Below are 17,763 nucleotides of genomic sequence, written 5' to 3'. Positions count from 1 at the left end.
GCACACTTGCTTCAGGATCTGGGCAGGGCTTGGGGCTGGCAGACACCTTGTGCCCACCAAGCACTCCTCCTTCTTCTGGCTGCCTCCCATGGGGCTGGGGATCTCATACCTCCCCAGGATGCACACAGCCTCACTTAGGCTAGGACCCTCCAAAAAAGAGGTTTCAAAGTTCCCAGTTCCTCTATAACCACAAAAGTTTCCAGTTTTGAAACATCTCCTCCAAGGTTATAGGAAGGGATTGCTGGCAATATTCTTGTCCTTGACCTAGGTGGTGGATACAGGGATATTTGCTTTTTAATAATTCATTAAGTCATACATTTACATTCCGTGAACTTTTCTGAATGTGCACTACGTTTCACAATAAGAAGTCAAAGGAGAGTGGGTCCCAAATACAAGGGCAAGAAGAGGAGGGTGGTAAGGTGTCCCCAGCAATGCCTGTGATGTTTAGGAAGTGGGTGGATGGTGGTTGGCTTCAGAAAGATCAGGTTTTATATTCACCACTCATTAGCTCCAAACCCAGCTGGATTTTATATTCACCTCTCATTAGCTCCAAGATCTTGTGAAAGCCCCAGATGGGCTTGGCACCGTTGCTAACTCTGGCTTGCGGTCTGATTCATCTGTAAAATGGGAACTGCAGTGACACACTGGTGGTTGAGTTCTGTTGTAAATCACTATTTCTCAATCTCAGCACAATTGAAATTTTTGACCAAATAATTTTTAGTCATAGTTCTGAGGATCTGTCCTGTGCATTGCATAATGTTGGGTGGCATTCCTGGCTCATACCCAATGGACACCAGTAGCATAGACCCACCCTGGAACCCCAGTTGTGCAAACCAAAAATATTCCCAGATATCTGCCAAATGTCCCCCAGTTGAGAACAGCTATCTAAAAATGAATCAATACAACTTATTTACCAATAACAACATGCCCAGCATACTATCAGCATTCTCTTACTTTATTCCCAACTTGAAATTTTTCCATTTCCATTTTAAGAAGGACGTTGAGGCCCTAGAGAGCTAAATGATGGGCTGAGGACACTGTGCTATTTAAAGCTGACACATAAAATTATAACAATCTGAGCAGAACCAAACCCCTCCCCCCAAAACAAGGCAGAGAGAGAGAGGGTTGGGGGAAAGATTTCTCTCCTTAACCCCACACTCTTAATCCAAGCAACCATGGTTACTGAGCATCTATGTGCCCCAGCTCCTGCTGGAGAAGGAGATCCTGTTTTCCAGGTGTTTTGTGGAGGAAGCAAAACTAGTTGGAACATTTCATAATAAGAAGTCAAAGGAGAGTGGAACAACAAAGGGCACTAGATCCAGCTCTGAAAACGGACCATGCTGTCAATATTTTAATAGGTATTCAAAGGCCCAGAAAATGTTGAGGCTTAAACTGGCCTGAATGTGAGGGTAGGATTTAGCAAGTGGAAGGAAGCAGAGCAGGGCATTTTAGCTAAGAGATGATCAGCGTAAACAAAAGCTGTTAAGTGGGACTGGGCTGATGTGTTTGGGGGACAACAAAGAAATCCTGGTACTGGTTGGGCATGGTGACACACACCTATAATCCTAGCAGCTCTGGTGGCTGAAGCAGGAGAACCACAAGTTCAAAGCCAGCCCCAGCAAGTTGGTGAGGCCCTGAGTAACTTAGCAAGACCCTGTCTCAAAATAAAATATAAAAAAGCCTGGGGATGTGGCCCAGTAGTTAAGCACTCCTGGGTTAAATCCCTGGCAGGCATTGTGTGTGTGTGTGTCTGCGCGACACACACACACACACACACACACACACACGCATGCAAAGAAGAAAGAAAAAATAATCAAATAAATAATCAAATAAATAAATCCTGTTTCCGAATAGACAGTGGGAGGTAAATCTGGCTTGGAGGGACCTACCTGCTGCTCTCAGCCCCAAAAGTGGTCAGTGGGGATGCCACTTCCAGGGAACCTGCCTCACTGGAGTAGAGTGGTCTGAGTCCACATGTAAGAGCAGACATGTGTTTCTTGGTTTGATTTGTTGTTTTGCTCAAGTCACAGGCCCATGTGGCCTCATAATCCCCATCCCAGACAGCCTGGGAGTTACATCTGCCAGACACATTACACGGGCACCCGCATTCCTGCAGACATTTGCTCAAGCCTGACTTTTAACCCTGCCCCTCCCTGTGGCTGCCTTCAAGTCCTGGCACTAATAAGCTGTTTAGATGAGGGGGTGCAGAGAGGGCAAAAGAACTGGGGACTGCAGAATCAGGGACAGGGATATATGACAGGCCATGAGATGACTCTACCTTGTCCCTAGTAAAAAATCTGGAAATTGGGGAAATTCAACCACCATCATCATGGGTGCTGCTGGTGTCTGAGACTGGGGGTGAAGGTGCCATGAAGATTTGGGGCATCCCTAAAATCCAGGCAGGGCTACTAAGATTCAGAGGCAAGAATAGGATATGTTTCCACTTAGCAAGTGGAAATTTCTAGGTTTTTGGTTACACACAGAGCAGAGTAACATTGACAGTAGTGATGTTGATAACTACCAAGCATGTAGATTAACTATACGCCTAGTATTTTGATAAACATTCACTTCTTTCTTTTAATCCTCACAATAACCCAACAATGTAGCTGCTACAATTATTCTCATCATACATGAGGAAACAGAATCTTTGAGAGCAGGGCTACTTTGCCAAAGTTTTACAAACGGTCAGTGCAGAACTTGACGTTCTTTAATCCAACCCCGGGGCCCTCACCATGGATGTGGGCCATGCCCCTTTAAGCCCTGTCTGGGCATGAAGAGGTGCCTCTCTCGTGGACTGAAGCATGGCACCCCAGTGGTGGGTGTGAATCTCTTAAAGACCATCTGGTGAATTTTGCTTGTGCTGTTTTCTCATTAAACAACCCTCAGACTCAGCTTCCCAGGCGACGCACATTCTGAGAAAGGAGGCCACGCACTGCCAGCCTGACAGCTGTATTTTTCATTCGTAAATTAATAAACTGGCTGCCTGGGTCCACACACACGTCTGTCAAGGTGAGCCTACCCCGGAGTGGAGCCCACTGTGTGCCAACTTAATTGAGATTTGGAGTGTGCGAGAAAAAGCCCCGGTCACAGCCTGGTTGCCAAGGAAATCTCTCCTGGCCTCCTCTTGGCAGACTTGACCATCAGTCCCCAGTGACTGCCTGGCTCTGTAGATTCAGACTGCCGGTTAGATTGTGAGGGTCGTCTGTACAACGAAGGAAGTGACAATGCCAAGTTCCAGGGTGAATTCCAAGTTCCACATTCTGTGCCCAGACTCCCGGCGCCAGAGCAAAGGCAGTCCTTGGCTGGGGAATGGTAAGGGTTTGTCTGGGGATGCTTTTTTTCCTCTACACACATAACCTGGGGCTTCCTGCTTCTTGCACTCTCTCTGCTTTCATTGATTGTGGCTCTCACAGCTGGTGATCAGCAGGGTTACTCAGGGAGCTGTATTTTTTTTTAATCATTTAATCGACTTGTCTTAAGAGCAGAGAATAATATTTTTCTCCTTTTACAAAAATATAATTTTTACATAAGTACATCCTAGGATAATGGGAATAGATGGAATTGAAAAAATGTACTCTTTGGCTTTTAATGACAGTGTGTAAGATTGAACCCAAGGGCCTGATCTTTGTCATGAGCAGTGGGTTCATTTTCCGTAAAGCTCAGTGAGTGGTATATCTTTCTGGAACGTGGCTAGTTTGTGTGTGTGTGTGTGTGGGGGGGGTAAAAAACACTTCATGTGAGATCTACCCTCTCAACATGTGTGTAAGTGTATAGTACAGTGTTGTTAGTTATATGAATATTATCATACAGCAGATCTCTAGAACGTCCTCACCTCGCATGATTGAAACTACACAGATTGAACAGCAACTCTCTGACTCCTCCTCCTGCCCAGCCCCTGGCTACCATCATTGTTTTTCTGCTTCTATGACTTTGATTATTCAAATAGCTCATGTAAGTAGAAAATGCAGTATTTGTCCCACTGCAACTGGCTTATTTCACTTAGCAGAATATCCTTAAAGTTCATCCACGTTCAGTATTTCCTTCCTTTTAAAGACTGAACACTATTCTATTTTATTTCTATAGCTCATTTTCTATATCCATTAATCCTTCAATGGACATGTAGGCTGTTTCCCACTCACCCAATAAACATGGGTGTGCAAATGTCTTTTTGATATTCTGTTTTCAATTCTTTTGGATACATACCCAGAGGTGGGATTGCTGGATCACATGGTAATTCTATTTTTAATTTAAACACATTTTTTATAGATACTTATTTATTTTATGATTAAAATAAATTGGGGATTGAATCCATGGCCTCATGCATGCCAGGCAGGCACTCTACCACTAAGCTATATCCTTAGCCCACTATTTTTTATTTTTTGAGGAACCTCTAACCTGATTTTCATAGTGCTCCACCATCATACCTTCTCAAGAATAGTACACAGGGGATCCCATTCTACACATCCTTGTCAACCAACATTCGTAATTTTTCTTTTCCTTCCTCCTTCCCTCCCTCTCTTCCCCTCCTTTTTTCCCTCCCCTCCTGTCTCCCTCTCTTCTTTCCATCCTTTCTTTCACAATGACCATCTAACAGATATTAGGTGATAATAGCTCATTGTGTTTTTATTTTATTTTTTCATTGTGGTTTTGATCTTCATTATACATCATATACATGTTAGGCATTTGTATGTATTTTTTTTTTTTTTTTTTGTACCAAGAATTGAACTCAGAGGAACTCGACCACTGAGCCACATCCCCAGCCCTATTTTGTGCTTTATTTAGAGACAGGGTCTCACTGAGTTGCTTAATACTTTGCTTTTTACCGAGGCTGGCTCTGAACTGTTGATCTTCCTGCCTTAGCCTCCTGAGCCACTGGGATTACAGGCCTGTGCCACCACGCCTGGCTTATTTGGACATATTCTTTGGAGAAATGTCCACTCAGGTCCTTTGCCCATTTAAAAGTAATTATTATTTGTTATTGAGTTGGAGAGGTTTCTTATACATTTTGGGTATTAACCCCTTGTCAGATACACGCTTTGCACTTTTTCCCATCCCAGAGATTCCCTTTTCATTCTATTTGTAGCTTTTTAATTTGATATTATCCCATTTGTCTTTTTTTCCCATTTTTTGCTTTGGTTTGTTTTTGGTGTTATATCTAAGAATTAATAGCCAAGGCCACTGTTTTAAAGATTTTCTCTATGTTTTTTTCTAGGTGTCTTATAGTTTCAAGTTTTATGTTTAATTACGTCTTTAATCCTTTTGAGTTGATTTTGTGTGTGTGTGTGTGTGTGTAACATAAAAGTCCAATTTCATTCTTTTGCATGTGGATATCCAGTTTTTCCAACACCATTTTTTGAAAAGGTTATCTTTCCCCTATTGGTGCAATTGAGGAAGATCATTTGATTGTAAATGTGTGAGTTTAATTCTGTGTTCTTCGTTCTCTTCCATTAGTCTATTATTCTGACTTTATTTTCAGAACTTTTGATTACTTTAGCTTTAGAATATGTTTTGAAGTCAGGAAGTATCCGATTTAAGATCTGTTATTTTTTCCTCTAGATTATTTTGGCCATTTGATGTCCTTTTGTGTTTCTTCTTTAGGTATTTTTTTCATGGTAGCCAAGGGCTTACTAAAACATTTTATGTGTCACTTCTCAGTCTTTTGACTAAAATCAAGTGTATTAAAGCATCTTATAATAATCAAATTTAAGTTGATAACAACTTAATTTCAATAATATACAAAACTGTACTTTTTACCCCACACTCACTTTGTTATTGATGTCACAAATTAGATCTTTTTATATTTTTTATAGTTTTTAAATACTTTTTGTCATTTACCTTCTAAACAAGAATTAAAAGTGATTTATAGTTCTTCATTATATTTAATGATACCAGTGAAGTTTATACTTTTCTATGTTTTCATGTTTTACTTCAAATTGCAGGATTCCCTTAAGCATTTCTTGCACTGCAGGTTCAGGGTTCAGTGGTGATGAACTTACTCAGTTTTATCTAGGGAAGTCTTTGTATCTTTTTCTTTTTTTTTTTTTTTAACATAGGATCTTGCTATGATGCCCAGGCTGATCTTGAACTCCTAGATTCAAGCAATCTTACTGCTTCAGCCTCCTAAATAGCTGGGACCAACAGACCCTCTTTCCTTTTTGAAAGATAGTTTTGTTGAATGTAGTATTTCTTATCTGAAAGTTTTTTTCTTTCAGCACTTTAGATATATCATCCCACTCCTTCCTAGCCTGCAAGGTATTTTGCAGAGAAATCCACTGGTAGTCTAACAATCTTCCCTACTATGTGACAGGACTTGTTTTCTCATGCTGCTTTCAAAAGTCTTTCTCTTTGACTTTTGACAATTTGATTATGTCTTTGTGGGGACCTCTTTGGTTTTATCTTAGATGAAGTCTGTTGCATGTCTTGAGTCTAGATATCCATTCTTTTCCCAGTTTGGGGAAGTTTGGGGACAATATTTCCTCAAAAGATTCCTGTTCTTTCCTTACTCCCTTGTCCTTCCGAGACTCCCATAATGCAAATATTGGTTCACTTAATGGTTTCTCATGAGTCCCTAAGGCTTTTTTCACTCTTTTCATTTTTTTTTTCTTCTTTGCTCCTTTAACTGGATCATTTCAAGTGGATTGACTTTGAATTTACTGGTTCTTTCTTCTTTCTGATCCAATCTGCTATTGTATTCCTTCCACAATTTTTTAATTCAATTATTGGATTCTACAGTCCCAATATTTGTTTGGCTCTTCTTTTTTTTACATTTTCTCTTTTTTTATATTCTCATATTGTTCATCCATCATTTTTCTGGGCTTATTGAACACACTTATTGACCCCTCTCCTGGGAAACCTTTAAGAAATACAGCTTTCCAGAACCCTCCCTTGCGATTCAGATGTATATACAGACTTTGGAATCCATTTCCACTAAAAAGACTATTTTCAGCCTCTCCCACCTCCCAGCTCTTTCCAAGGCACTATTTCTGGCCTAGCAGGACTCTACCTCTTTGGATCATTTAAAGGCTCTTGAAATTCTTTCACCTCCATTCAGCCTTCCTAGATTGAATCCTACAGTGTCTTATGATTCTTCCTGGTCCTCTCCACCACAAAACGTGCCAATGCTTTCCCTTATGAATGAATTTGGTATGTCCATTCCCTCGGCTTCCTATCTGAGTCTTAGACTGTAACTGCCCAGGGAATTTGTGGACTAGGTCTGCTCTAAATCCTTGATGACAAAAAGACAATGAGTGAAGCGTGAATGGAACCCTGAGACTGAAAGTTCTTCTGGGATATAACCTCCGACAAATTTCTTTCCCTCTCTGGACCTCGCTTTCCTCATTGATAACATGAGAAGTATGTAGGTATTTCCCTGGCATCTCCCCTTTAGGCTCTGACTTTCTCTTTCATTCTCTGTGTAATTCCACAGCTGAGGAAGTGGAACTTCAGAGACACTTCTGAATCTCTGCCCTGAATCCAAGAAACCAGAGAGCCTACCAACTCTTCCTCTATCTGCCTTTCTGGGAGCCACCATGTCACTGAGCGATGTCGACGTGCAGAAGCAGATTAAGCACATGATGGCTTTCATTGAGCAGGAAGCCAATGAGAAGGCAGAGGAAATAGATGCCAAGGCTGAGGAGGAGTTCAACATTGAGAAAGGACGTCTAGTGCAAACCCAGCGACTGAAGATTATGGAGTATTATGAGAAGAAGGAGAAGCAGATAGAGCAGCAGAAGAAAATTCAGTTGTCCACCATGAGGAACCAGGCAAGGCTGAAAGTCCTGAGAGCTCGAGATAACCTCATTTCAGAATTGCTCAGGGATGCAAAGCTGAAACTTGGTAGAATCGTGGCAGACCCAAAAGTATACCAGGATTTGCTGGACAAACTAGTGCTCCAGGCTCTGCTCCGACTGCTGGAGCCCGTGGTGATTGTGCGCTGCAGGCCACAGGACTTCCTCCTGGTGGAGACTGCAGTGCAAAAGGCCATCCCTGAGTACCAGAATGTAACCCAAAGAAATGTGGATATCCACATGGATCAAGAAGATTACCTGGGTGTGAATGCCGCTGGAGGGGTAGAGATCTATAGCAGCAATCGGAAAACAATGGTTTCCAATACCCTGGAAAGTCGCCTGGATCTCTCAGCCCAGCAAAAGATGCCAGAAATCCGAATGACATTGTTTGGAGCTAATCCCAACAGAAAGTTCTTTATATAAAGCTCTGGAAAGTGAAGCTTGGGTTAAACTGCCAAGTCATTAAAAGTAAGTTATTTGTGCAAAGGAAACTAGTAATGTTTCCTATTCTTTGAAAGCTCCAATATGGTCCTATCTTCTTTCATAAAAGGAAGCTTTAGCTTTGAATAGCTAAAGGCCTTATGTGTTTTTAACTTTGGAATAAAGCTCAAGTTGATGCTCATAAATTAAATTCCAGTTCATTCACACATACAACAGCTTCTGGACCATTCTGCAGTCTGGGATGAGGCGACTGAAGATATCTGCTTGTTAGCTTAGCTTTGGGTGAGATGTGAATTGCATCCTTGACCTGTAGGCGCTGAGCTCTGTTTTTTCAATACGCATGTGTAATGTGTTTCCATTATTTTGTTTCAGCTTCAGTCTCTGCACTTGTGTTATGTGAAAAGTTTTGAGGTCTCCCTCATGTGCACAGGGCCAACTTCATAGACATAAGATCAGTATTATCACAAGAGCCCAGCATTATAGTCACTGCCTTGAAATCCTTAATTTTATCTTTGGAATTGTGTTTTGAAAGTGAAGCTCCAGTGGGACACTGGAATGTGCACCAAGGGTTTGGAGCTTCAGTTCATGCATGCTAACGAAGTCTACCTAACTGAAGCCCACCTACCTCCCCAAGTCACCCACTTCTAGCCCCCTTAGAGCCCTAAGGCCCAGCCTTTCCCTTCTTGGTCCAGTGAACATCGCCACCTTCTATCCCTGGTGAGGGCCTAGTGGGCATTACAGAGGGATTCAAAGTTGGGTATGCATTCTCTCTGGAGTCTCAAGGCCAGTCATAATTGTGGCCATCCCTATCCTAGTCCCAGTCAGTGCATAGGTCTGGTGACTGGTGGGAAGGGGATTCCAGCTCAAGTGACAAGACAGGACCCTCAGGAGTTTATGAGAGTCTGTGCATGACCTACCAAAGTATCCCCATGCCTGGTAATGTGCTCCCTGGAAGAGTTCAATGCCTGGAGGCCTTCAGCTCATCTCTTCTGGAAGAAGTCAAGAAACACAGATCATGCAATTTTGCTGCTTTTGCACATGGGCATTACACAGCATAAAATGGTTAAATTCATCCTAACAATTTACAATTTTAAGTTTTCTTTACTTAGGAAGACATTAGCTAGCAAATAAACACCATGAAGAGTGGAGAGAGTGCAGGAAAAAGGAAAGCACTTTGTGTCGAAGTGCCTTAACTGGCACCTTTTCCTGCTTTTTGAACAAAGGAGCTCACGTTTTTTTATTGCGCAGTGGCTCCTGCAAATTATATGGCTGGTTTTGCCTAGGTCTATTCTGTGTCTGAACATGCTTCATAGATTAAGGGTTTTTGAAGAAATCCCAGCCATCTTTCTTAGGGCAAAGGTTGTAGCTGTGTGATTAGGACAGAGTAAGAGTCAGAAACCCCACGGAACTCATCATGAAGTAGGAAACAACTTATTGGTAAACCAGGGGCCTCACAGGACTCTCTCATGGCTCCAGCAGAGGGCTGGAACTGGGACTCAGACAACCCCTGAAATCTTCTGTAAGGCCACTTCATTTTCTTTCTTGTAAGAGTGACATTCTCTACTGTCCTGGGTCACTGGTGAAATAAGCATGCTCCACAGTTCCAAGGCTTACATGTGACAGTTCCAGAAACAAATGTGCTTCTCTTAGAGCCAATTCTACTTTCCTGAAAGGGAACTCATTTGGCCGAGCTTGGGTCAGTGTCCACTTAGGGTCTAGTTGGTATTTGCTGCAGTTCCCAGGGTGCGGGTGGGGCCTTTATCAGCTGAATGGGCTCCCCAAAGAGTGACTTATGTGTGGGCCCTTTAGAGTTTCAAACTCAAATCTTTCAATGTCCACTTGCTAAGTGTCATTGATGAGCTAAGCGCCATTATGGTGCTGGGCTGCCATCCTGTATTTTAATGGATCATAGATGTAGAAACAGATGATTTTTTTTAGAATTTTTAAATTTATTTTTTACATACATGACAATAGTGGAATGTATTACACTCATTATTACCCACTGTGGTAATGGGACAATGTAGTAAGTGCCAGCCTAGCGCTGATTCAAGACACCATGGGGAATACAGGGTCAGGTAGGGAGGATTGCAGGAGACTGCTGGGATGCTGGCCATGGTGCTGGGGGAAAGAGCTGCAGGCAAGGTTGGGAGATCCTGGGTGCAAAGGCTCTGAGGTGTATTAGAGGACCCATGGGCAGGTCAGTGCTATGGAGAGTGAGGATTGAAGGGACTGTGACCACCATGAGGTGGTAGGGATGGGCAGGGCCTGATGACCTGGTGTCTGTGTCTTAGGCCTTTAGCTGTAATTCTATTGGGTAAAATAAATGAGGGGTCACTACAGGACTTTAAGAGTGAAACAATGAGAACTAGACTTTGGGACAAAAAAAAAAAAAAAAAAAAAAAGATTGTTTAGTTCACTATACAAGGAGGACCTATCAGGGAGGGGAGAGACTAGAAGTCAGAGACCTGGGGGGGCTATTTATCAGCCTCAGAGAGAGATGATAAATAATCCCTCCAGCTTTTTTCTGAGGCAGGTGAAACTCTAGGATACTTAGGCCTCTTAGGAAAGAGTAGACTCAGAACCCGTGTCCTATGAACCCTCTCCCTCCCCCATATATCTCTTCACTTGTTCAGGACTTAAGGTCTTATCACCTTACAATTGTTTCTTGTAAGTCCTCCGACCCTTGGAATCATCCCCTTCTCTCCTAGCCAAGCCAGCAAAGTGTCCCCTTCCCAGCTGACCAAGCCTCCAGCTGCCTTGCCTTCTGGGAACTTTACCCCACTTCCTGCTATAACCCAGGAACGTTTTGGCCAGCCCCCTTCTGGCCCTCTAAGCCAGCCTTATCTGTGATTTGCTCCAGCTATTGATTCATCCCCTGCCAAAATGGTTAGTCACATAGGTTTTTATGGAAGTTTTGTGGCAAGTAGAAGCCCATGGTCCCCTAAGACCCAGCCAATCATCTCTGTTTTCCCAAATGTTCTTTCCAGAGCAGCCACACATTCTCTCTGACCTTTTCCTCCTCAGCTTCTCACCTGTGGCTTCCAGTCTCCTCCTTTACCACGACCCCTCAGCAACCTGGTGGTGAATCAAGCCTTGACCTCCCCAAGGCCCTGGGCACAAGGACTGTCCTGTCCTGAGGACTTTTCACGTGCTGCCTCTGCTTACTGTTAGCTACTTTCCACCCACCCGATCTTTCCTGACCTTGCTTCCTGGGCAGGGACTGATCTTTGATCTTGGTGTCCCTGCAGCCTTGTCACTTTGGTGCGTGACATTGGGTTCACACATGGGAGCTCTAGACGAGCAATGTTGGTTGCTGGTCTTCTTCCCGAGCCTGGCCCTGGTTTCCAGATGGAGGACTCCAGGGTCTTGCTTGTCCTCTGGTCCATAGAAAAATGGCAAGAATGTGATATGGGGGTCAGCAGGGGGTTGGGGAGGAGAGGCATCTGCACAGATCTGGGGACTGATCTTTGTTTCTAGAAGAAAATTCTTTTTTACTACTCCTGGGAAAGACTGTGGATGGGAGCAGCCCCTAAATCCAAGGAAGAATATGCTGGCTGTCACTTCAGTCCTGGATTGATGACCCCCTGGCTGTGCCTGGGGCTTACTGCACCTCTTTCCTCCCTGGGAAGCAAGAGGGGAGGGCTTTGCTCTGGAGCAGGGTGCACAGGCAGGACGCTCTCGGGGGATGGGCCTGGACTGTGTCCTCCACAGGGGCACATCTCAGCCCGCGTGTCTGTGTGGCCTTCTGTTCTAGACTTGCCATCTGGGCTAGGCTGCGGTCACCATGCTGCAGAGCTGGGACAGCTGCATCCCGTCAGGGTCTTCACTACAGAAATGCTTGCTCTGGGCAATTCAGTCAAATGGTGCAAACCCGAGTGCGAGTGCGTTCTTTGTGTTAATGTTCTACCCTTAAGAAGGCGCGTTCCTGTGTAAGCGCCTTAGTCCCCTGAGCCAAAAGGAGCGAACTGTGACAACCGCAGCCAGGCACAGCCCTTCCCATCCGCTCTCCTCATTAACACTTCCTCCGGAGGTGCAAGGGAAGCTGTTGCTGCTGAGGCACAGGCTCTGCTTGTGGTAACGTGGTGTTGAAGACACACTCCCTCCTGGCTGCTGCGCTGCTGGGGAGCTGGGGGAGCCAGAACCAGAACTCACAGCAGCGGTTTGGTCTTGCCCTTCTCAGGCACCTGCCAACCTGTGGGTCAAGTCTCTCAGCCAGGGTCCCTTGGTGGAGGGGAGGATACATGGAATTCTGATCTGGAACTTCCTGGCCATCAGAGATGGGACTGAAGCTTTGACCATGTGTCAGGCCCTCAGAGAAGGCAGGGAGAGCAGACCAGCAGCACCAAAATGCAGGGCTTTCTCTCTGACCCTGGGGTCACTGCAACTTCAGAAGCGGGTCAGTAGATCTACTCTCAGCCATGGAGTAACCATGGCCCCTTGTTGCACTCTTTGGGAACTCTGCCTCCTGCCCTACTCCTTATCTCTCCCAGGACCTCCCTGTATCCCTTCCAATTCATGATCCCTGAAGTCACACCTGCTATTGGAGGACAGGGAGAGGACCTCTGTGTCTCCTCCTATGACCACCTCCCACACTCTGTTTGAAGTCTGAGAATCCTTGCTCTCAAGCTGTCATGCTTCATGAGCAAGCTCACGGCTCACCCAATGGACTTGTCCTACAGGACAGCACTCTTTTTATTGAGAGGCAAATTACTTCTCTCTGCAGACACAGCAAAAGGGAATCCCACTCTCTTGAGATTCAGCCTTGGCAAACCCTTGACCCAGCACCCGCCTCAGCTACCTCTTTGGAGGGATGGAATTGAGCACAGACTTCATCACAGGGAGATGAGTCTGCAAAAGGTGATGTTGGACTCATCCTGGCCACTACCAGACCTGAGCAGATTTCATGTCTTGGAGATTATAGAAGGTTCAGAACTTTAGGGAAACTTGAGAGCAGAATGGTGGTTTGAATCCAAAGCCCAGAGGAAGTGAGGACTTAGCTAATAAGACTCATGGGACGACAAACAAAAAGCCTGAAAAGACCTCAGTTATCATCACTCATTTAATGAAAAACATACCATATAGAAGCTCGAGAACTTTGGCCAACAGGATAGGAATGACGGAAAATAACCGGTCACAGAGGGTCCTCGGAGAAGGCTGCTTCTGTCCTTCCCAGACCTCATGCTGACCTCAGGGCTCAGTCACAGTGAGGACCCACAGAGATAGAGTGCCTGCAGGTGACTGCACAGATACGTGACTTGAGGAGCCAGGGAAAGACCGGGTCCTTGTACAAAGAGTGCTGGGAGCATGTCGGGAGATGAGTGGGTGGGAAGTTGAGCCCCACATACAGCAGGCTGGCTCAGGGCCAGGTGTGGGCGAACCTTAGAGAAAGAAGGGAAAAGGAGGGAAGGAAGGAAAGGAAGGAGGGAGGAGGAGGGCAGGGGAGGAAAGAGTGGAAGCGAGATGGGCAGGGGCTTCGCTGGTGGAAGGAGCACACTAGGGGGTATGAAGATTCTTGTCTTTGCCCCTTTGGATTTTGAGCTCTGAGTTCTCAGATTCAGATCAGCAGACCTCTTTCCATCCATCCATCCATTCTGCAAATATTTACTGAGTTGTTACCAAGTGCCAGGCATTCTGCTAGCCCTGCATCCTTTGCAGGGAACAGGATAATTAAGGTCCCAGACTTCACAAAAGAGAATTCTGAGATGGATGGGGGTGGGCACAAGTGGGAGGGGTCAGCGTTCACCAGGGGTCACTAAACAGGTAGGCAGTGGATGATTTTAGGTCTAAGCTCTAAGAAAAAGTAAAAATTTATGGCTGGAGAGGACTTCTGTGACCCCAGCTCAGGTGGGGCTCCTTCCTAAATGTCTCTTGCCTCTAGAGAATGAGAAGGAGGGTAGCTGGGTGTGAATGGTGAGGGCCCATTCTACATAGATGGCACCTTCTATGGGTTCCCACATGGTAGAAGAGACCAACAATCTCCCCCTAGCATTTGTTTGTTTGTTTATCTTTCCACAATTTTTAGTTCACATTATAGTTCACATGATGGTGGGATTTGTCATTACGGATTCATACATGCACACAATACAATGATATAATTTGGCCAATATCATTTCCCAGCACTTCCCTGGCTATCTTTTAAAAGACAATAATTTCCTTCATGAGGCAAGGGCCCTCTGGACCTAATCAACTCCAGAGTCCCCACTTCTTAATACTGTACAGTCTTACATTTTTTGTTCTGGAATGTCCTCCAGAGTCTCACGTGTTGAAGGCTTGGTCCCTAGTACAGCAACATTCAGAGGTGAAGCTTTGGGGAATTGATTGGATCCTGAGAGTTCTGAACTCATGAGTGGATTAATCTACTGATAGGTGGAAGGACTACTGGGAGGTGGTGGAGGCTCTGGGAGGTAGAGCCTAGTTGAAGGAATGGGTCCTTGGGGACATACCCTTGGGCATTATATATTGTCCTTGTCCCTTTCTGTTTTCTCTTTCTGCTTCATGGCTTCCGTATGATGAACAGCTTTCCTCTGCCATGCCCTTCCACCATGGTATTTCTGACTTGAGCTTGCTGACCATGAACTGAAACCTTTGAAATCATGAACCAAAGGAATCTTTCCACCTCTAAGTTGTTGTCCTCGCGTATTTATTACAGGGATGAAAAGCTGACTAACAATCACATGGTGATTAGGTTTCAACATAAGAACTTAGGAGGACACAAACATTCAGATGATAGCAACACCATCTGAACCACCTTGAATTATGAAGGCATCAAGGCAAGAAAAGCTGTGCAATTTTGAGAAGCATAAAGGTGACCTACAGGGCTTCCCTGAGTGAGTGGAGGACAGAAGGGAAGGGCAGGGCCAGATCTCACAGGGTCCTGTGAGTGGTATTGAAGGCCTTTGGATTTGTTTTAAGTATGAGGGGAAGCCATTCAGAGTTTGTAAGTGTGGAATATAACCACATTTTACTGTGTGCCCAATTCAGCATTTTGCCCCTCACCTTCCTAGCTCAAAAGCCATCTCACCAGCTCCACAGAAATGGGAAGCTAGTGTGCAGGGAGCAGCCAGCTCAGACCAATACACAGGTCTCTTCACAGGCAACAGTTTTTTTCAGTAGCAGGAACTGGTAAAGTTCAGGTGCTCCACGGCTGGGGTGGAAGCCAACACTTAAATGCACCATTGGCAGAATCCTTAGGTCTGTCAATCCCATCATCCCCACACTCCCACATCCTCTTCTCTTTATTGGGGACCCTGCCTTGCCAGCAGGATTGATAAACCTTGGCCTAGTGCTCCCTCTTAGCCTTTTGTGCCAGAGGACATCTGCAGTGTCTTCAGGTTCAATTCCCCCAGACCCTGCCCCCCATTGCTGGCCAGCTGTCACTGACCAATGACCACTTGTGGTCTCTCATTCCAGGCTTGTGTCACTGGCACCTGCCTTGTTTGTTCCTGGCCTTTGACAAATAGTCACTGGTGGGGTCTCTGCTCCTCCTACTAGAGCTGTGGGCACCAAGGGCTGTACCCTGAAGAGCGTGGGGGAGGATGAACTGCATTTAACTGGCCTCTCCCTCCATCCTAGGGCAGGGCAGGGCATGTTCCCAGAAAGCCTGCTTTTGGGGACAAAGGTGGCTGTGTGTGTGTATGGTGGGGGGGAATGGCATTGGGAAAGGTGGCAGAACGCTTCAGGCTTTATGTGTTCCCACATGAAGACAGTATGAATAGGGCATGCTTCCTGCCTCCAGGATCACGCCCTGGAGAGATCCACATTTATGTCTCAGAGTTTGGGGTCTTGATATAATAGCAGTTTGTGTTCTTCCAGCAGCACCAAGTAGCCCTTTATATAAAGAAAACAGTGTGTGTCTAGGCCAGAGAACTGGGGCAGGAGATGGCTGAGGGTTGCCATTCATCTGCTGGTTGACTCCAAGTAATTCAATCACCTTCTCTATGCCTTAACTTACCTATTGGTAAATGCAAGAGAAATGTTTATTTTCCTGGGGGCATTTTGGCAATGAAATGATAAAACAGAAAGTTCTCTTAAAAAAGCAAGAGTCCATGTGTTCTATGCTACTTTTGATACTAAACCTGAACTTAGTAAAATTGTTTTTATTACAGTATCATGCAAGAAATAGAAAACTCACAGAAGTTCAAAAAGTTTCAAAACTTTTAGCTTTTTCAAAATTTTAACTACTTTTAGCTTTTTCAAAATTTTAACTTGTAAACAACATTTTTAAAGTTTTAAATTTCACCCTTTGTTCCAGTTATCATTTTTCTCTTTCCTTGGAGGTTTCACAATGATAACCTCAAATAATTATGCATATTGTACCTACTATTTTGTGCCTTGATTTTTCACAGAATGGCATCACTGAATCTTTGTGACTTTCATTTCCAATATCTGCAAACTATTGCAATGAGTTATTTTTATAATTTAACTAGTCTAATAGTAATTGACTTTCAAGCTATTTTTAAGTTTTCATTACAATGAATTAAGCTGTAATTAGTCCATGGATTTTTAGTGGAATCAATCTGTACATGACATTTTGTGTAATTATTCAATTAATATATATATACATTGTAGAAAATTTAAAAGAAAATTTAAATCCCTAGTAATTGTGCCCCTGAGAGATAACACAGTGAACAAGTGGGAGTCTGCCTCTCGGTTCTTTTTCTCTTCATGTGCATATGTGTATACATATATACACACACACATCACTGGCCTGATGGTATGGTGATTTTTTTTTGGTACTGGGGATTGAACCCAGAGGTGCTTAACCACTGAGCCCCCATCCTCAGATCTTTTTTCTATTTTATTTTGATATAGGGTCTCACTAAGTTGCTTAGAGCCTTGATAAGTTGTTGAGGCTGGTTTTGAACTCACAATCCTCCTGCTTCAGTCTCCCAAGCCACTGGGAATACAGGCACGTGCCACTGCCCCTGACATATGGTGATTTCGTACTAGTAAACTATTGTGGCAGGACAGTTAAGACCAACTTCAAATCTGGCCTCTGCCATTTAGCCCTTTGAATAAACTCTGAGCCTCAATTTTCACACTTGATTAAGCTGGTTAGCCTTAGTCAATTTCCTTCTCTAGGACACAGTCTTTAGAAGAAAGATAATAATAGTATCTGTCTCTGAAGGCTGTAAGAATCAATCCACAGAAAGCATTTAGGAGAAAAACTGGCATATAGTAATTTTTCCACAAATACTAGCCATTGCCATTTTTCATGCCTGATCCACGTCAAGAAAAAAAAAATTTGGAAATCATTATTTTAACGCCTTCGTAGTATTATGTTGCTATTTTATACATTTTGTTTATTTCACTAACAAGGCAGTGAATTGTATGTACCTAAATCTTTGCCCCGCTCGGGCAAAGGTTTTTCCATAGGAAAGCATCCTAGAATTGTAATTAATGGGTTAAAGATAGTATGATGAGTTTTCAAAGACTGTTAATACCTATGCCAAAATGCTTTGGCAGAAAAGATTTTAAAACACAGGGACTTAAGCATGGTTTTCAAACTGCAGCCATAAGAATTGCAACCTTGGAC

At 44.1% G+C, this 17,763-nt stretch overlaps 1 protein-coding gene across 1 annotated transcript; it reads left to right on the top strand.

Moving 5' to 3' along the window:
* Positions 1 to 7,529: 7,529 nt before the first annotated feature.
* Positions 7,530 to 8,210, top strand: Atp6v1e2 (ATPase H+ transporting V1 subunit E2). Its single transcript, XM_076833888.1, has one exon. The coding sequence runs from the start codon at positions 7,530 to 7,532 to the stop codon at positions 8,208 to 8,210; it is 681 nt and encodes a 226-aa protein (XP_076690003.1).
* The last annotated feature ends 9,553 nt before the right edge of the window (positions 8,211 to 17,763 follow it).

Source organism: Callospermophilus lateralis, chromosome 14, assembly GCF_048772815.1.
Source record: "Callospermophilus lateralis isolate mCalLat2 chromosome 14, mCalLat2.hap1, whole genome shotgun sequence".
NCBI classification, from domain to species: Eukaryota; Metazoa; Chordata; class Mammalia; order Rodentia; family Sciuridae; genus Callospermophilus; species Callospermophilus lateralis.
Note: the sequence above shows the minus strand (reverse complement) of the source record. Positions and strands in the feature narration are given on the sequence as shown.